At 42.9% G+C, this 16870-nt stretch overlaps 2 protein-coding genes across 5 annotated transcripts in view; one reads left to right on the forward strand and one right to left on the reverse strand.

Annotated features, from left to right (window-relative positions):
* Nucleotides 1-1116: 1116 nt before the first annotated feature.
* Nucleotides 1117-9384, reverse strand: alpk1 (alpha-kinase 1). Of its 2 annotated transcripts, none has more exons than XM_045214497.1 (14): nucleotides 9099-9384; nucleotides 8578-8750; nucleotides 7637-7791; nucleotides 7163-7361; nucleotides 6568-6627; nucleotides 6399-6485; nucleotides 6238-6314; nucleotides 6006-6101; nucleotides 5758-5862; nucleotides 3797-5564; nucleotides 3189-3336; nucleotides 2773-2935; nucleotides 1914-2100; nucleotides 1117-1739 (listed from the first exon to the last, which is right to left on the reverse strand). In XM_045214497.1, the coding sequence occupies exons 1-14, from the start codon at nucleotides 9122-9124 to the stop codon at nucleotides 1558-1560; spliced, it is 3426 nt and encodes a 1141-aa protein (XP_045070432.1). In that variant the 5' UTR covers nucleotides 9125-9384; the 3' UTR covers nucleotides 1117-1557. The 2 variants fall into 2 exon arrangements, with proteins under 2 accessions (XP_045070432.1, XP_045070433.1); XM_045214498.1 differs by having other exon boundaries at nucleotides 8578-8894.
* Nucleotides 9385-9998: 614 nt separating this feature from the next.
* Nucleotides 9999-16870, forward strand: part of LOC121554592 (RAS guanyl-releasing protein 2) — a 92628-nt gene continuing 85756 nt past the window's right edge. For 2 of the 3 annotated variants that reach the window (XR_005997730.2, XM_041868221.2), the window contains exon 1: nucleotides 10000-10404. The gene's annotated coding sequence lies outside the window, so the exon portion shown is untranslated. Of the gene's footprint in view, nucleotides 10405-16870 lie in introns of all 3 variants that reach the window. The other variant, XM_041868223.2, reaches the window with a different exon arrangement.

The following is a 16870-nucleotide window of genomic DNA, read 5'->3' on the forward strand; positions in this document are numbered from 1 at the left end:
AAAGTCACTTCCTTATAAACAGTACGACACTGAGGCTCCAAATCCCAGATCAGCACAGGTTCCAGGTTTTCATTCTCACCCCTGTCCTAGAAACCAAAGTATGTTTCCATGGGCCAGACTAAGATAATGAACTTTAAAGGCTGTTATCTTATCTTGATAAGAGCCATATAATAATGCGTTATGTGACTGTACCTGAGCAATATAACTTCAGGATATAGCTGTCTGATCTGAATTAATCCAGATCCTCAAAAAGTTATACAGCTGCACCATCGACAGCATACTGACCGGTTGCATCACCGCCTGGTATGGCAACTGCCCCAAGTCATAAGACTGCTGAACAATTAATCAAATGGCCTCCTGGACTATTTACATTGCCCCCCCCACACACACGCATGTGATAAATAAAGTTTCAAATAAAATTTGATTTGATATATGGATATATGAGGTGTGATCGGTCTAAATATGGCATTTTGTATGGATTTCTTTGCTGTCATAGGTCGTTTTCTATATTGTTTAACTGTACTTGATCGGTACCCCCCATGAGAAAATGAATGCAGTTTATCAAGGTCATGGGGAGAGGACAATAATCTGTAAATAACCAATGTTGAAGGAGGACGCTAGTAAAACCTGTAATGGAATAAAACAGGTCACAAGCGCTATTAGCAACATCTGTGACATCATAGTCATATGATCCAGGGGGTGGGCGAGTCACCTGATGCAAAGAACTAGAGCGCCTGAACTTACGCCTAGTGAATATTGTATATGTCATCCTGAGTTGTATCCATTAGGGCACACAACTATAAATGTTTTTAAATGTTTTATAACGGAAAACAAATTTAGCATTTCTTATTGGACAAATCTAAGTAGTCTCTCCCCGTTTCAAGTTTTCTTCCATTTGGTGCCTAATGAATACAGCCCTGGTTCACTCAGCGAGATGTGATAAAGTACCATTGAATTAACAAATCATTTGGAGCCTCATTGGTTTGTTGTGAATGTCAGGTGCTATCCTGGCTAATCTAACCAGACCAATGGATGTTACTTCCTTGTTTGGTCGAATCAGTCGAGCTACAACACATCCAGTGTTTGGTTTAGAGACAGGTGAACGGACACACAGTAGCAGGTTCATCTTTCATTTTTGTGATCTGATTTAATCAATTCAAAAGCAAATAAAACAGATCAATGTCAATGTAATAAAACATGAGATTCCTAGTCATAAATGAGAGTGGATTCAAGGGTCACAAAAACACTTACAGTACATTGAAAATACAGTACAGGCCGATTTTCAACAGAATTGGTTGAGGTTGGTAAAGGGGCAGACAATTCTCACTTCTAGAAATGAAATCACATGCTACTGAATGTGTTTCACTAGACTGCTGTTTTCACCACAGGATCAGCCCATGTCTAATAGATCAGAATGTGCATTGTGCATTGTAGTAGGGGATCGCAATGCACATATTTTAGGCCAAAACAATATGTTGTTCGAGAGTTGTCAAGGAGCCTCAGCAAACACACACCTATCTCTATCTGCAGTAGACATCACTGTTTTCAAGACATATGTTACTGCAGTTTGTCCAGTGACAGTAGGTCACAGATACTGTTGCATTCTGGTCCATGCTGGTCCTTTAGGAAATACCTGACCCCCCTCTCAGCGAAGTTAGTGGCACCTTTAGGGGTCCTGAGAGAGTGGATCTGGGGGTCTGTCAGGTACGTCAGCCCCTTCCCATTGGCGGTCACCCACCCTGGGGAAAGAAAGAGGAAAAAAGAGAAAAGAGAGAGGGGAAAAAAAAGAGAAAAACATTTAGAACATTAAATGTAAAATGCTGAAATAGAACAGATTCAACAAATGAACTAAATAATTAACTTAATAGTCACCTGAGACATACACAGACAGACACACATACGCACGCACACACCTTGTAGGTCGACGACAACCTCTTGGCATCCAGAGAACTGGTAGGTGAAATGTCCGAAAGCGATGCCGTATTCTGAGGCCTTGAACCTCTTGTCCACTTTAGTAGTGTTGTTGGTGAGCTTCACAAAGTCCCCCAGCATGTAGGGCTCCACTGTCACACAGTCCACCACCTCATCCCCGTCCAAGATCTGAAACAAAACAACCAGCTGTCTAAACAGGAGGAAGGTTCACTTGTTCTGAAGATGTGTAAACATTACATTTTACATAACATTTTTGGTAATTTATCATACCATCTTTCCCAGTGCGACTTACAGTCAATGCATTCAACTAAGGTAGATAAAACAACCACATATCACAGTCATAGTAAGTAAAAACGGTCCTTTATAAAGCAGCTATCAGCAAAATCAGTGCTAGTAAGAAGAACCGTAAAAAAAAAATCCCATCTTTCAATATGACCATGGTGAAGTTTGTTTCTTTCTTATGATTGGTTTCTTTCTTCTTAGGGTAAAGCACACTCACTGTGTATGAGTGTGCTTTAAATACAAATCCATTTGATTTGGTGAAGTGTGGCTTTGGCACAACAGGTCCCAAATCAAATGATTCAAAGGATTAGTTGTGTGTGTGTGTGTGGGTGGTGGTGGTGTCTGGAAAAGTATGGCAATATTTCATTTTGAACTGTGTTATTAAAATGTCAATCACCCCATTGCATAATACATTAGGAAGCTAAGCCACAGAGTACTAGCCTGGGAACAGCTCTGTTTGTGCTGTATAGCCAACTCCTATGGAGTTGCTCAAACAGATCTGGGACCTTAGAATCACCAATGAATCAATGATCAGTGGGATGTTAGTTAATGTCTTACCAGTAGCACTTCTGATGGGATGAAGAAGATCTGAGCGGTCACTTTCTCCTTGTAGAGTCTCTTGTTAAACTCTGTCACGTAGTACTGGGCCGTCATCTGCCTCTCCACGTCACTCAGATGGAACTGGATGCCTTTGGGTTCTAGGTACTCCTTCCCCACGTAACTGAAGGGGGAAAGGAGAACGTCGAGAACAGTAGGAGAACATGTTCACGTTAGGCCCAATCCTAACTTGAGACAGGCACACATAATGTGTACTTTTGCAAAACACAAATCATGCATTGATGTTGATGGGAGATTGTGCGAAAATGTGAGTATCTCTCAAGTTCGGATTCAGACATTTCTGTGTATCATTGTGTCACTATGTGATAGTCGAAGCTCATTTCAATTAAAATAAAACTTTATTTATCCCTACTAACCTGCTCAGCCTCTCCTCCTGGTGTAGAAACTGTACCCATAATGCCATTCTCTGCTGGCCTTGCTTCCCTATTGGCTCTCCGATGTACACATAGGTCTCTCTGGACGTCCACAGTCCAGAGGCCCTGGAGTACTTCAGAAGGAGAGCACCTGGAGAAAATAACAGGTCATTTAGAGGTTATTACTACGCAAAATACCATTTTACCATGTAATATAAATAACTGGTAATTTCTGTTTTGTAAACTTCAGTGCAACCGATGTCAAGTTCACTATAAACCACTGTGTATGCTGGAAATAGTGTATATGTTCAGTACCGAGTCATTTCCATCACAGTTTAAGGATAATCGAGTACAAGTTCAAGAAAGATGTGCATTTTATGTAACATATTCTCAATGTTAAATAACCTCTATCTGAAGTGGGCGTTGGTGCATTAAACCTTTTGAAAGCATTGTACTATATGTAAACATTACATTTGTATATCTAATCTTATTAGTATCTTATTAGTACTTAATAATTATTTCAAGTATTTCAAGTTGCATTTTACCTTGAAAAACACAAAACAACCATGACTTTACATTTTCTATAGCACCACGAGGCAATAGGAACTCACTGTAGGCACTTTTCTGTTTCCCAAGCTTGAATTTCATGTCACTCTGCAGTCTCTTTAACAGACAGCCATGACACATCCCAGCCAGGAGGGAGTTGTAGTCCTCCTCTGTCAAAACGTACTGGTTCTCTGGCACTAGACCACCCATGATGCTGTGCTTTAGACAGGTATAGCATGAGGAGTTAGGGTGAGAGGGAATCTGCTTCTCTCCAGCACAGGGTTCAGTGTTGTTGACTATGTGTCCTATCTCTTTCTCCACCATCTCATAGGAGCTGTCTATCTCTGTAGAGAGACACTGCTCTGGGATGAGGCCCTCAGATCCTAGTTGTGGAGGTATTTTGTGATAGGCTGCAGCACTGTTAGGTCCAATGGGGTGAGGGGATTCAGTGTCTTCCTCCGTTTCTGCTTCTTGATCCACATTGAAGGTTGGACCTCTGTGTTCATTTACAGCTGCTGGGGCTGCAGAACGTATTTGTGGTACTGCAGCTGCCTCATGGGATGTGTCAGACAGAGATAGTTTCTGCCATGATGACTGGGAGTCGAGGCTGTCGCCAATGGAGTTAAAGGAGGAAGTCCTCGACTTGTTTTGGTACCCTGGATGCATCACTACTTGGTCTCCTGTAGGTTTCACCGACACTGACGCACCACCGCTGTGACACTCCTCAGTCTCCACAGTCTCTATTAGACTCTGTTCGTCAATCATTTCAAACTGCTCAACATCACTGTTGGTGGAGGATGAGGAAGTGACCCGGGTGGAAGAGTTGGATCCTGCCTGAGCACTGAGACCATCTCTTTTCCTGGTCTTGCTTTTAGATTCGGACTCATTTTCTAACCCATCTTCACTAACCTTGGTGAGACAGTTTGGACCGCACAGATACTCCATGTTTACCTTATCCGGAACACTGCTATCTTTGTTGCCACTACTGCCGAGGGGAGACCCAGTGCTGTTCAAAGACACTTTTTCAAATGAGGACCCAAGGCTGCTACTGAGTGATTTGAGAGCCATTTTATTATAGCTATTGCTTGGTAGCTCTTCAGTGCTACCCAGAGTTGTATAGAGCTCCTGTTCCTGAGGTAACTTTGGAGCTAAACAAGAGGCATTGGGTGCTTTGTCTCTGTGTAACTCTTCTTTATGTGTGGCTTTTTGGGGATTGTGGTTCTCAGTGGTACACTCTGTGTTAGGGGCCGTTGCTGTGGTCCCCAGTGCTGTTATACAGAGTCCAGACTGGGGGCCTTCATGTTTCCTCCTACAGCTTGCCTCAGAGGCCTCACATACCGAGGTGTGGTACTGCCTGAACCTCCCCATCACCTGGGAGAAACCATCCAGAGTGAACCGCACCGCTCTCTCTTCCACCACGTCTCTGTAGCTATCCGGGATGAACGACCCCTTGTCTGAGTTCAGGAATGGATTGACCCTTAGTAGATTCTTCACTTGGGTTATCAGACTCATAACTCCAGTGCAGAGGGCATCTCTCGCTTGGCTGTCTGCATGGCAGTAGGCATAGAACTTCTCCAAAGCCTCCCTGCATACCAATCTGGCCTGGTCCACTGTCTTCTGAGGGGTGCCCAGCCACTTGTGACTGACAGTCAGAGAGTAGGCTGCCTTGAGGAATGTGTGGAGCTCCTGTTTGCTAGTGACCATGTCCCCCCCTGTTTTGGTAAGTAGGCCAATCTCAAAGGCTTCCTTGGCCTGGAGGAGGAAGGAGTGTTTGTCCGAGGGGGGGCATTCTACTGAGAAACTGTAGGACAACAGACAGGTGCCTTGGGTGACCTGGAGAGAGAGGGGGATGAGAAAGAGAAAGAAAGAAAGAGAATGACATAGCATAATATCTAGTATTATGTTAATAGGCAGTTGTGCTACAGTGCTCACCTAGCAGTAAGCTCCAGCCTCTCTAGAAGACTTCACTCTTATCCACTACGACCACCCCCCCAAAAAACACAAAACAGAGAAAGAGAGGACTCACCACGTTGGTTAACACGTACAGCGAGGCATACTGGCTGTACACCACCGCCATTTTAGCTGCCTCAGCTGCTGAGAGGAGACGATGGCCATTGTTCCCAAGGAAACACTACTCCAGACATAAAGACATACACCGAGGTCATGCAGCGGTCAGAGATATTAGAAAAGCATAATAAATCATAAAACGTATGCTGATGTCAATGTGTATCTTTAGAACACAAGTTATTTCATTGGGGAAGACTGAGTGCTCACCAAGTCAATGCCCGGATTGGTCTTAAATGCATGGAAGTCTCTATCATTCATAGAAACCAATATGTTGGCCAGAATCCCAAGGGATGTTCCAATGCCCTAAAAATCAAAACACATATTAAACCTTATACAGTAGTTATAACACCACTGGAGGACAATATGAGCAGTTCACAGATTTGTTGTGTGATTTAGTATTCAGTTATTCATTGGGGTGTACTGGATGTTTTGGCTCCACCTTTTTATCAGGTTGAGGAAGAGCGTAATAGCCAACCAGAGAGGTCCAGATCAGCTCAGCAGCCTCCAGCCACAGTCCTGAGATGAAACATACAATTCAGAGATGGGAAAAAGGATACATACACATAATGCTATACATCCCCTCTCTCTCTCTCTCCTTACCCAGTTTCTGCAGAACCTGTCCACGCACTTGCACACTGACCGCCTGGATAAGAGTCCTATCACTGTCAGACTGATATATCCAGCAACCTGCAGATTTCAAACCCACTTGTTAACACAGACCCTCGTGGGGAACATTAATTGGTACGAGAATTGCATTTTGTAAGCCTACCCGTTGCTCCACTAGTGTTGATGAGACTGCTCAGTATGTACTCTGCCTTCTGGAGTTTACCTGTGGGTGAGACAACAAGTATGACAAATGGTACAAAGCATCCTACTTAAAGGAAAATTCCACCCCAAAACTATATTTTGGTATTTGTTTCATTAGTCCATTGGTGACATAGTCCCAAAATATTTTGCTTGTCAGCAATCACGTTTTCAAGATATGTAACTTTCAAAATACAGAAATCTTATCCGTAGCATGCGTTTTGCATCATATGATGCTGTGTTTTGCCATTTCTGTATTTTGAAAGTTGGATATCTTGAAAACGTGATCGCTGACAAGCAAAATAGTTTGGGACTATGTCAACAATGGACGAACGAAAAAAACACCAAAATATAGTTTTTCGGTGGAATTTTCCATTAAGGCTAAGGAGCTTCATCTTGATAGTATGGGAAATAAAATAAAAAACAGATAACTAGTATTGCAATACACAGCATGGAGACACAGAATGATAAAGCGCTGAACTCTAACATAGTCAGTAAACAACAAATAACCAATCTGTGAGAAATATAGTCTTGAGTCGCAGAATGATGACCTCCCTCACCGTCATTGAGGTAGACCCTGGCCTGTCGTATGACCAGCTGGGGGGCGATGGGGGTTCCTGGGTAGTGTCTGTGGAGGAGCTTTGTGATCTTCAGCAGCCGGCTGGACTCATCTGTCCAATATAGGAACCGATCCATCAGGAAGACCACACCCGCCGCCCACTGAGGTTCCCTGGCCAAGATGGACACCTTCAGCAGAGCCTGACACATCAAAATCAATAAAAAGTTTAAGACTTTAAGACTTTTTGTGATAAATGGTTATGGTTTTTTATGGCATCTTGTATCAGTACATTCATAGTCAAAATACTATTTTTTGATATATAAATAAATCCAATCTTTTTAGAACTGTCTTAGCCTGCTTCCCACATGGTACCCTAGTCTACCATTGACACATTTCGAAAACACATGCCTTCATCAGGGAGTGCTTTGTTTTATTTTGCTTTGATATAAGTGGCAGCCATGCAGGATCATATTACCAGTAGCTGTGGTAGATGCTGACTAATTAAGTCCTTCAAGTTGACTTTGTCCTGGGAAGTGACTGACTGCTTGTACTGCCACTTCTCTGGTACAAAGGGCCACCTCATCATCACTGCCTCCTGCAGGAGCATGCTCAGTTCAACTGACAGGGACTCTGGAAATAAGGGGACAGAATATGGTGAAGCGAAAAACTATAGAGAAAAGTAAATAAAACAAGTTTACTTAAATATAATGCTTTGAGAATACCTAAAAGCTACTCTAAAGTTGAATGGGTCTATTTGAGATCTATGGGTTCATTATACAGTAAGTGATAAGGTAATTCACAATAAATTAAGTATATGTATTTGTGTGTGTAATTTTTACCCCCTTTTTCTCCCCAATTTCGTGATTACGATCTTGTCTCATCGCTGCAACGACCCAACGGGCTTGGGAGAGGCGAAGGTTGAGTCATGCGTCCTCCGAAACATGACCCGCCAAGCCGTGCTTCTCAACACCCACTCGCTTAACCCGGAAGCCAGCTGCACCAATGTGACGGAGGAAACACCGTTCAACTGACGACTGAAGTCAGCCTGCAGGCGCCTGGCCCACCACAAGGAGTCGCTTGAGCGCGATGAGCCAAGTAAAGCTCCTCCGGCCAAACCCTCCCCTAACCCGGACGACGCTGGACCAATTGTGCGTTGCCCTATGGGACTCCCGGTCACAGCCGGTAGTGACACAGCCTTGGATCGAACCCCAGGCTGTAGTGACATCGCAACACTGCGATGCAGTGCATTAGCCCGCTGCACCACTCGGGAGGCAAATTAAGTTATTTTACTTGTATTCAATCCTATTCTACAATAGATTTAAACGCCTGACACGACACATTATGGCCCCGCAAAGCTACAAACTTGTCCCAGGCATAGTTTTATAACTAGGCAAATAGCACCCTCTGCTGGCGTACCTCTGTGTCTTTGGAAGTTGAGCTTGGCTTCCTCTTTGGGCTCCAGCACCAGTCCTGCTGCAGACACAGCCCTGTGACACTCCTCCAGCATGGCTCCCACCTCCTGGCTGTCCATGGTGCCTTTTACCCCTCTAGTAACCTCTCTTTGGTCCTCTGGAGTGTATATAATGAATCTGATGTGTATTCAACAGAATATCAGTGTATGATAATAAACAGGTGCCCATGTCCCAGGGCCCCGCTCCAAGACCTGTGAGAAGCTGAGTGTGTTGCAGTTTCCACTGAAGGAAACTGTCTGCTTATTTAGCTTAGCCAATGGTCTGGTATGAGATGAGACAAAAATAAACCGGTTATTGACACAGAATAGGCTACCTATATTTCCTTTCACAGTCTGTTCTATAGTAAGCTATTGACAGAAATGCAGAGAATTGTAGGCTTCAGTAGGGTAAGTAATACAGTACTTATGATAAGGATGATATGACGTGTCCACTAAATGACCACACTGATTAGCTGCTCAACTATACCTGAACAGTGACTGTTGGTAAAGCATGCAGTCAACCAGAGAAAGGCAATAGTCCGCGTGAAAGTAAACATGTATCGGCTTCTATTTGCCCCATCTTATAAATTACCTATGGCAGAGAAGAATAGAAGTGAAGTGTCATCAGTATATTTTTGCTGATCATATACAAAAGATACGATGTGACATTTCCATAAAGCTAAAACCTACCTCTGACACTGTCGGCTTCTAACTTCCTGGTTGGGCAGAACTTTGGAACTTTGGAGGATGGGCATGTGTGAGTACTGCAATTTCATTGGTTTAAATTCTGAATTTAAGATTGATTGACATAACGTGGGTATCGCTAGTTTAAAAACACACGGGCATTGCGAATCTCTCTCTCTCTCTGTGACTTGAGCCTCCTGTGTGTTTATTGATAATAATGAATAGCTTACTGTTGTAAAATAGATTGAATAACAAATCAACATAAAACATAATGAATCAGGAGGCTGCTAAAATCTTGGACAACAACATGCCACGCATGTTCTCCATAGTCTCGCAATGTCAGAAGGCTTAGAGGATATGTAGCCTAGATGTTTTGCATGTTGAACACTGATATGTCAAACAGACACAGTGTGCCTGTGTGTTAGGCCTATATTAGCCTAAATTCTTCCTGAAAAAGCTGTAAAATGTAGCCAATGTCTACATCTACCTATCAATTGTGAAACACAATTCAAACAGATTGCCTAAGAAAAACATTACCAGGCCTAATAGCCTATATGCCCCAGATGTATAAATAAATACCGTGATCATTCATGCACATTTATTGCGGGTGGGGTGCTAAGATGAGGCATCGCAAATAGGCGGGACTGTGAGACAGTAGATTGAGCTGAACCACTGCAGTGTGAACCTCACAGCACGGCATATTACTTATGTACGGCTCTAGCGATCTACAGTAATGAGGGTAAAACCGCAACAGGCATCTATTTTAACTTGGCACTAAGTGCTGGCAGCTGGCAGTAGTTCATTGCATAAGCGCATGGGCAGACGTGCATTTGAGACCTGTAGCTGTGTAGCATCAACTCCAACGGATCTCATATCTGAAACTTGTGACTTCATTTTCTCATTATTTACTGTGTCTTTTTCCAAGGACTTGCAAGTGCATGCATAGGCTTTATCGTTTGGTCTAGATGCTATCCAAAAGACCATACCCGTACAGTTAGATTAACGTGATCTAGACCATAGCCAACCAACCTACACAGGCTGACATTATTTTAGTTTCAGCGCATAACTGGGCAGACATTTCGTGTGATGGGACTCTCCAAACTCTGAAGGTAAGACATCTCTGGCTACAACAGAGTGCAGGGTTATGCACTTGTGATGTAATGCATGGTCTGCGATATTAATTTGATAAACCTTTATGCAAGACTGATTTCTCGTGGTTTGGACGGCTCTTGGCTTCATTACCTCACTTTTTTCTTTATACCCAATAAGGCGAACTTGTGGAGGGTTATTTCAAGAGGCAAGCTGTGACACTAGTTATATTTTGATGGTGTGTTCTTTTCCAATGGCTCTTTACATGATCTCCAAGTTGCGCAATTAAATATGATTTATCCACATGTGGCGCAAGAGAGGGATAGCCTAATCATGTAAACTCATACAGTGGGTATGTGCTGTGCTGCGTACATCTTAACCACACATTGCCCAGGGAGATCATTCAAGATTGACTTTGAAATTGGACGTGTATCCAAGTCCTGAGGACATCCGGAAATGCCTTCAAAACCAGCCACGCAACCTGGTCTCAGAGCATTTCGTATTATTCTGTACATAACGCGAACAAATAGAAACCCAAATGTAGTGAGTTTGAATCTCATCACGGACAATTATAGCTAATTACCAACTTTTCAACTACTTAGCATGTTAGCTTCCCTTAACCCTTTAATATAAAGCCTAAATTTAACCCTAAACCCAATGGAACTATACAGAGCAGAAGGAGCAATCTAAGGTGTCAAACAATTTGAAATTTGTCGTTTGGAGAAACGTGGATAAACGTCTAATTCTGCAGTGAGACTGTGAGAACTTGTTGGCAGTGCAAATATGAGTGATTAGTGGCATGTTATTTCATGCTCTAGCAAACCACGCTTCTGTGCTTTTCGCAGTAATGCCAGGGTGAGAATATTCTCACATGCCTATTGAGTGAAACAGATGGGCTATATTTGTGTATGAGACAGACAGTGTTATCTTTATACTACCGGTAGATTAAGTTACCACTGCTGTTGAAGGTTCTGGCTGCTAACTACCCTCTTTGTATCACTTATGCCAATTAGTGAGATACATTACCGACTATAGACATCATGAGATCATTATTCAACACAATGAAACACCCTGTATGGTTATTCATGTCTTTGAATTGCACATTGTTTTAAAATGAGGCATTGTTATGACCTGGTAATATAGCCTACACTAATATCACTCATACATCATATTCAAGTGCAATATTAGGTATACAGCACACGTGCAATAACCATTAGGTCTAATGTTATTCATGAGAACTTTGGAGAGCTGCTCCCCGCCACTGATGATAGCAAATAAGTCCCTATATACATTGAAATGAACAACAAGATCTCACGGTTTGACTGCAGATTCAGAGGTTTCCCCAAACATCAAATGTTGTTGCTCGAAACATCACATTTCGAAGTTGTTTGACACCCTGGGTTGCCATGGTGATCAGTTGAGCCACCTGCTGCTGCTGCTGTCCAAAGGTTAAATTTGGGCGTTAATTCCAAATGGTTAGGTTAGGGTTTAAATAACTCCACGGATAAGTTGAAGACTTCATTACGAATTGTTAAATTAAGGGGTAAGGTTTGGGATAGGGTAAAATAAAAAGTGTGTCTAGCACTGGGATGGAACACGTGACCCTCGGGGCCAGAGCACGGGACCCCAAGGGGTGCACGTTTTTTTTTATTTTATTCTCCCGCTAACTCATTCCATAGAAGGCCTAGTGTCTGCAGGTATTTCCTTTTTCCTTTCAATTAAGACCTAGACAACCAGGTGAGGGGAGTTCTTTACTAATTAGTGACCTTAATTCATCAATCAAGGGAGGAGCGTGCCCTAACACTACACAACTGATTCAAATGATCAAAGCTTGATGATTAGTTGATTATTTTAATCAGCTGCCCCTAGCGACGGGTTTTGAAGGCATCTCCCGACGACCACGGGACATGGATGGACGTCAAATTTCGAAGTGAATCTTGAGAAACCTGGCTGGATATGAATCCGCTATGAATGTTGGGTTACTTTCCAGTCTGTGCACCATGCTTTGTGTGGCTCCACAGGCGGCACGGGGCGATAAATAAAACAAGTGAGAGGTCAAACCCTTGCTCACTTTGTTTGGGTATCGATCCGCTGGCCTCATTACTTGGTGTCTGTAGCGCAGGCAGGGGTGTGGGCGGGCCGACTCCACCGGCTCTGTCAGGCGCTTTCTTCCGACCGCCCAAAGAGCAGCGGGGATTAGGACCGGGCCGGGGTGTTCTAGCCGTTGAGTTGGTCTGCAGTGCTATCCCTCCCAACAATTGCTATCCCTCCCCGCTAGAATGTTGCCTGTCAGATTTAGGGCTTTGACTTGTAAGTCTGTCTGTCAGGAGGATTTTCCTAAAGCTTTTGACATGGCTCAATTGAGAAACATGATGGGATGATGGGAATGGAGGGGATATATATGTGTGTGTGTGTGTGTGTGTGTGTGTGCATGTACTGTGCATTCGGTAAGTATTCAGACCCCTTGATTTTTTTTTTAGACATTTTTGAAAATGTATTAAAAATACAAATCATACCTTATTTACACAAGTATTCAGACCCTTTGCTATGAGACTCGAAATTGAACTCAGGTGCATCCTGTTTCCATTGATCATCCTTGAGATGTTTCTACCTGTGGTAAATTCAATTGATTTGACATTATTTGGAAAGGCACACACCTGTCTATATAACGTCCCACAGTTGACCGTGCATGTCAGAGCAAAAACCAAGCCATGAGGTCGAAGGAATTGTCTGTAGAGCTCCGAGACAGGATTGTATCGAGGCACAGATCCAGGGAAGGGTACCAAAAAATATCTGCAGCATTGAAGGTCCCCAAGAACAGAGTGGCCTCCATCATTCTTAAATGGAAGAAGTTTGGAACCACCAAGACTCTTCCTAGAGCTGGCAGCCCGGCCTTTGTCAGGGAGGTGACCCGATGGTCATCCTGATAGAGCTCCAGAGTTCCTCTGTGGAGATAGGAGAACCTTCCATAAGGACAACCATCTCTGTAGCACTCCACCAATCAGGCCGTTATGGTAGAGTGACCAGACGGAAGCCACTCCTCAGTAAAAGGCACGTGACAGCCCACTTGGAGTTTGCCAAAAGGCACCTAAACCATTTTAGAATAATGCTGTAACGTAACAAAATATGGAAAAAGTCAAGGGGTCTGAATACGTTCCGAATGCACTGTATGTATGCATGTAAATTATGTATGTAATGTAGTTTGGACTCATCAGACCAAAGGACAGATTTCCACTGGTCTAATGTCCATTGCTCGTGTTTCTTGGCCCAAGCAAGTCTCTTCTTATTATTGGTGTCCTTTAGTAGTGGTTTCTTTGCAGCAATTCGACCATGAAGGCCTGATTCATGCAGTCTCTTCTGAACAGTTGATGTTGATATGTGTCTGTTACTTGAACTCTGTGAAGCATTTATTTGGGCTGCAATTTCTGAGGCTGGTAACTCTAATGAATTTATCCTCTGCAGCAGAGGTAACTCTGGGTCTTCCTTTCCTGTGGCAGTCCTCATGAGAGCCAGTTTCATCATAGCTCTTGATGGTTTTGCAACTGCACTTAAAGAAACGTTCAAAGTTCTTGAAATGTTCCGTATTGTCTGACCTTCGTCTTAAAGTAATGATGGACTGTCGTTTCTCTGTGATTATTTGAGCTGTTCTTGCCATAATATGGACTTGGTCTTTTACCAAATAGGGCTGTCTTCTGTATACCCCCCCTACCTTGTCACAACACAACTGATTGGCTCAAACGCATTAAGAAGGAAAGAAATTCCACAAATTAACTTTTAACAAGGCACATCTGTTAATTGAAATGCATTCCAGGTGACTACCTCATGTAGCTGGTTGAGAGAATGCCAAGAGTGTGCAAAGCTGTCATCAAGGCAAAGGGTGGCTACTTTAAAGAATCTCATCTCAAATATATTTTGATTTAACACTTTTTTGGTTACTACATGATTCCACATGTGTTATTTCATAGTGTTGAGGTCTTCACTATTATTCTACAATGTAGAAAATAGTAAAAATAAAGAAAAACCCTTGACTGAGTAGTTTTGACCAAACTTTTGACTGGTACTATATGTATGTGTAGGCCTACAGGTTCAAACCTCATCAGCTTTTATTGGTGTGGTTCTGTTTCAGTTGCATGACGAGCTGAATGTTGTTGATTAACTTCAGCAATTATTTGAATATTGGGTAACATGCTGCTTACTGTGCTCTTGTTGTGAATCAGTTACTGCACCATCATGCAAATAATATTGTATATAGGCCTATACTGCTCAACGCACCTTTAGCTACACATATTGTGCAACACGTCAAATACACAGTCCCTTCAGTAGGCCTAGATGATCAATCAGGCAATTAGTCCAAAATCCAAACATAATATCTTAGGGAGTTGATTAAACCATATGTCATTGACTTTATAGTTGGCCTGTATTGCACTGTGCTTGTTTAAAGGCCCGCTAGGATGAGTGTTTGTGGAACTGTCAGGATTCGAACCAGGGTCTGCTGCATGCCACTAGATTGTTAGCCCTCTGAGCTAAAGCAGGAGCATTAGCTCTGTTACATTTGGAGTGATATAGCCTGAAGTTATTGGTTTGGGGTTCTACAGCTCCGCAGCATGAACAAAGGAAGCCAGCTGAGGTGGGCGAGATGCACAGGTAGAAATCTGACCTCTCTCCACACAGAAAGCCTCCAAGCTTTCCTCCATCCTTTCACCTCAGGCATATTACCGTACTCTTCTCTTAAAGCTTTCTGTGTACATGTTTGACATTTCGCACATCTCCAAAATGCTCCAGGACCAGGGAGCGACCTCGCCGACCTGCGTCAATGCCGCCATGCCCCAGCGCCTTGTTATGCAAGCTGAGATTAATTAGATTCTTTGTAAAGGGCTAATTCATGCCCAAGTACTGAGATGGTTAGAGGAGGGAGAGAGGGACTGGTAGAGGGAGAAGGTGAGGGGGATGGAGATGGGGAAAAAGAAAGAGGGGAGAAAGAAGGGGGGGGAGAGGGAGGCTGTATGGAGGCTGATCAGTAGGAGGGGAGAAAAAAGCAAAATAAATCCCAGGAGCGCAAAATAAACCAACAAAGAAGGTAATTACGGGGAAGCAGCTACCCAGACGCATGTAGTCACATCACTGGGGTACGGTGCACTGCTTCCTCTCCTCTCTCCTTCTCTCCCTTCTCGTTCTCTCCCTTCCTCTATCTCCTTTCTCTACCTCCATGTCTCTCCAAATTTCTCTCTCTCTCTCTCTCTCTCTCTCTCTCTCTCTCTCTCTCTCTCTCTCTCTCTCTCTCTCTCTCTCTCTCTCTCTCTCTCTCTCTCTCTCTCGTTCCTGATGTTCGTGAGAGGAGCCAGAGAGGACCTGTGCAATGTCATCCTGTCAGTGCTCCTTTCACCTTAAAGGGCAAAGATGGAACGTCTGGGAGGGAGCGGAGAAAAAGGGAGAAAGGTAAAAGCGTAATGGCTATAGATCAAGCAGGCCCAGAATTGAAGCAGCCAGGAGAGACCTAGCCAATGAGGTGGGTGGGAGAACAAATTAAAATACAGTGGGTGACCACAGCCGTATCCACCCTGTGGAGTAGTACAAGCAGACTATTGATGCTTATTCTGACTAGTGCACTATGTAGAGCCAGTAGATGCAACAGGTATGAAGTATACACTTTCCTTGTTTGAAATAATTGACCATGCACCTGCAATAGAAAATGTGTTCATACACATTTGATTATTTGTGTTGTATCACTGGATTACCTCAATTTATGTCTACATGCCCACAAAAACATGCACAGAGACCTTTCTGGGCGATTTCATGCAAGCAGGAGCTGAAAATATTTTTGGTATCAGATTGTTCTGGCAATTCTCACATAGGAACTTTGTTGGGAGGAGGGATGTTTAACATGCTTTTTACATTTGTATCACAAACCAATTTTGAGAAAACCATGGTAATTTAAGACCCTATGATCTGTGAACCGTACATGATACAGACATCTTGATGTCCTTATTCTCCTAATAGGTGAAATACATATGAATTCAATCTCTTTGACAGCATTCCGTTTGATTTTAACAAAGCTTTCCATACATGTTTGCCCATGGAAGAATGTGACTTTTTGGAGAAGTTACTTTTTGGACCTGAATACCAAAACATTCAGGAGATAAAAGGTGCTCAAAGTTAACTCATTTGGCATACCCCACAATACCATGAGACAGCCATGTCTTCATCAATGGAAAATATCAATGGTTTTGAGTTTGATACTTAAAAGCTTACAAACAGTATTGTCAAACTATTTTATTTATTGAAAAAAATGTTTTTTAAATCATTTTTTAAAAACCTTTTAATGTCAATTATCTATATTTTTGGACCATATTTCATATCTGACATGTTTGTGTTGTGCCCGTCATCAGTTGAGACACAACGTGCTCTTGAATACAGGGTGGGTGTTATTTCAATAATATAATTAATTAGAATGGACCTATCCCTTCAGACCACTACAATTTCGCTGGT

This window comes from Coregonus clupeaformis, unplaced genomic scaffold (genome assembly GCF_020615455.1).
Source record: "Coregonus clupeaformis isolate EN_2021a unplaced genomic scaffold, ASM2061545v1 scaf0270, whole genome shotgun sequence".
Taxonomy (NCBI): Eukaryota; Metazoa; Chordata; class Actinopteri; order Salmoniformes; family Salmonidae; genus Coregonus; species Coregonus clupeaformis.

What these genes read in the sequence shown, in the direction of transcription:
- alpk1 (XM_045214497.1), bottom strand. Translation starts at nt 9,124, where the DNA reads ATGCTTTACCAACAGTCACTGTTCAG. An exon ending in AGCATCTACCACAGCTACTG is followed by an intron (nt 7,362 to 7,636) that starts GTAATATGATCC and finishes TTGATGTGTCAG; the next exon opens with GCTCTGCTGAAGGTGTCCAT. An exon ending in TCCCATCAGAAGTGCTACTG is followed by an intron (nt 2,101 to 2,772) that starts GTAAGACATTAA and finishes GTTTTGTTTCAG; the next exon opens with ATCTTGGACGGGGATGAGGT.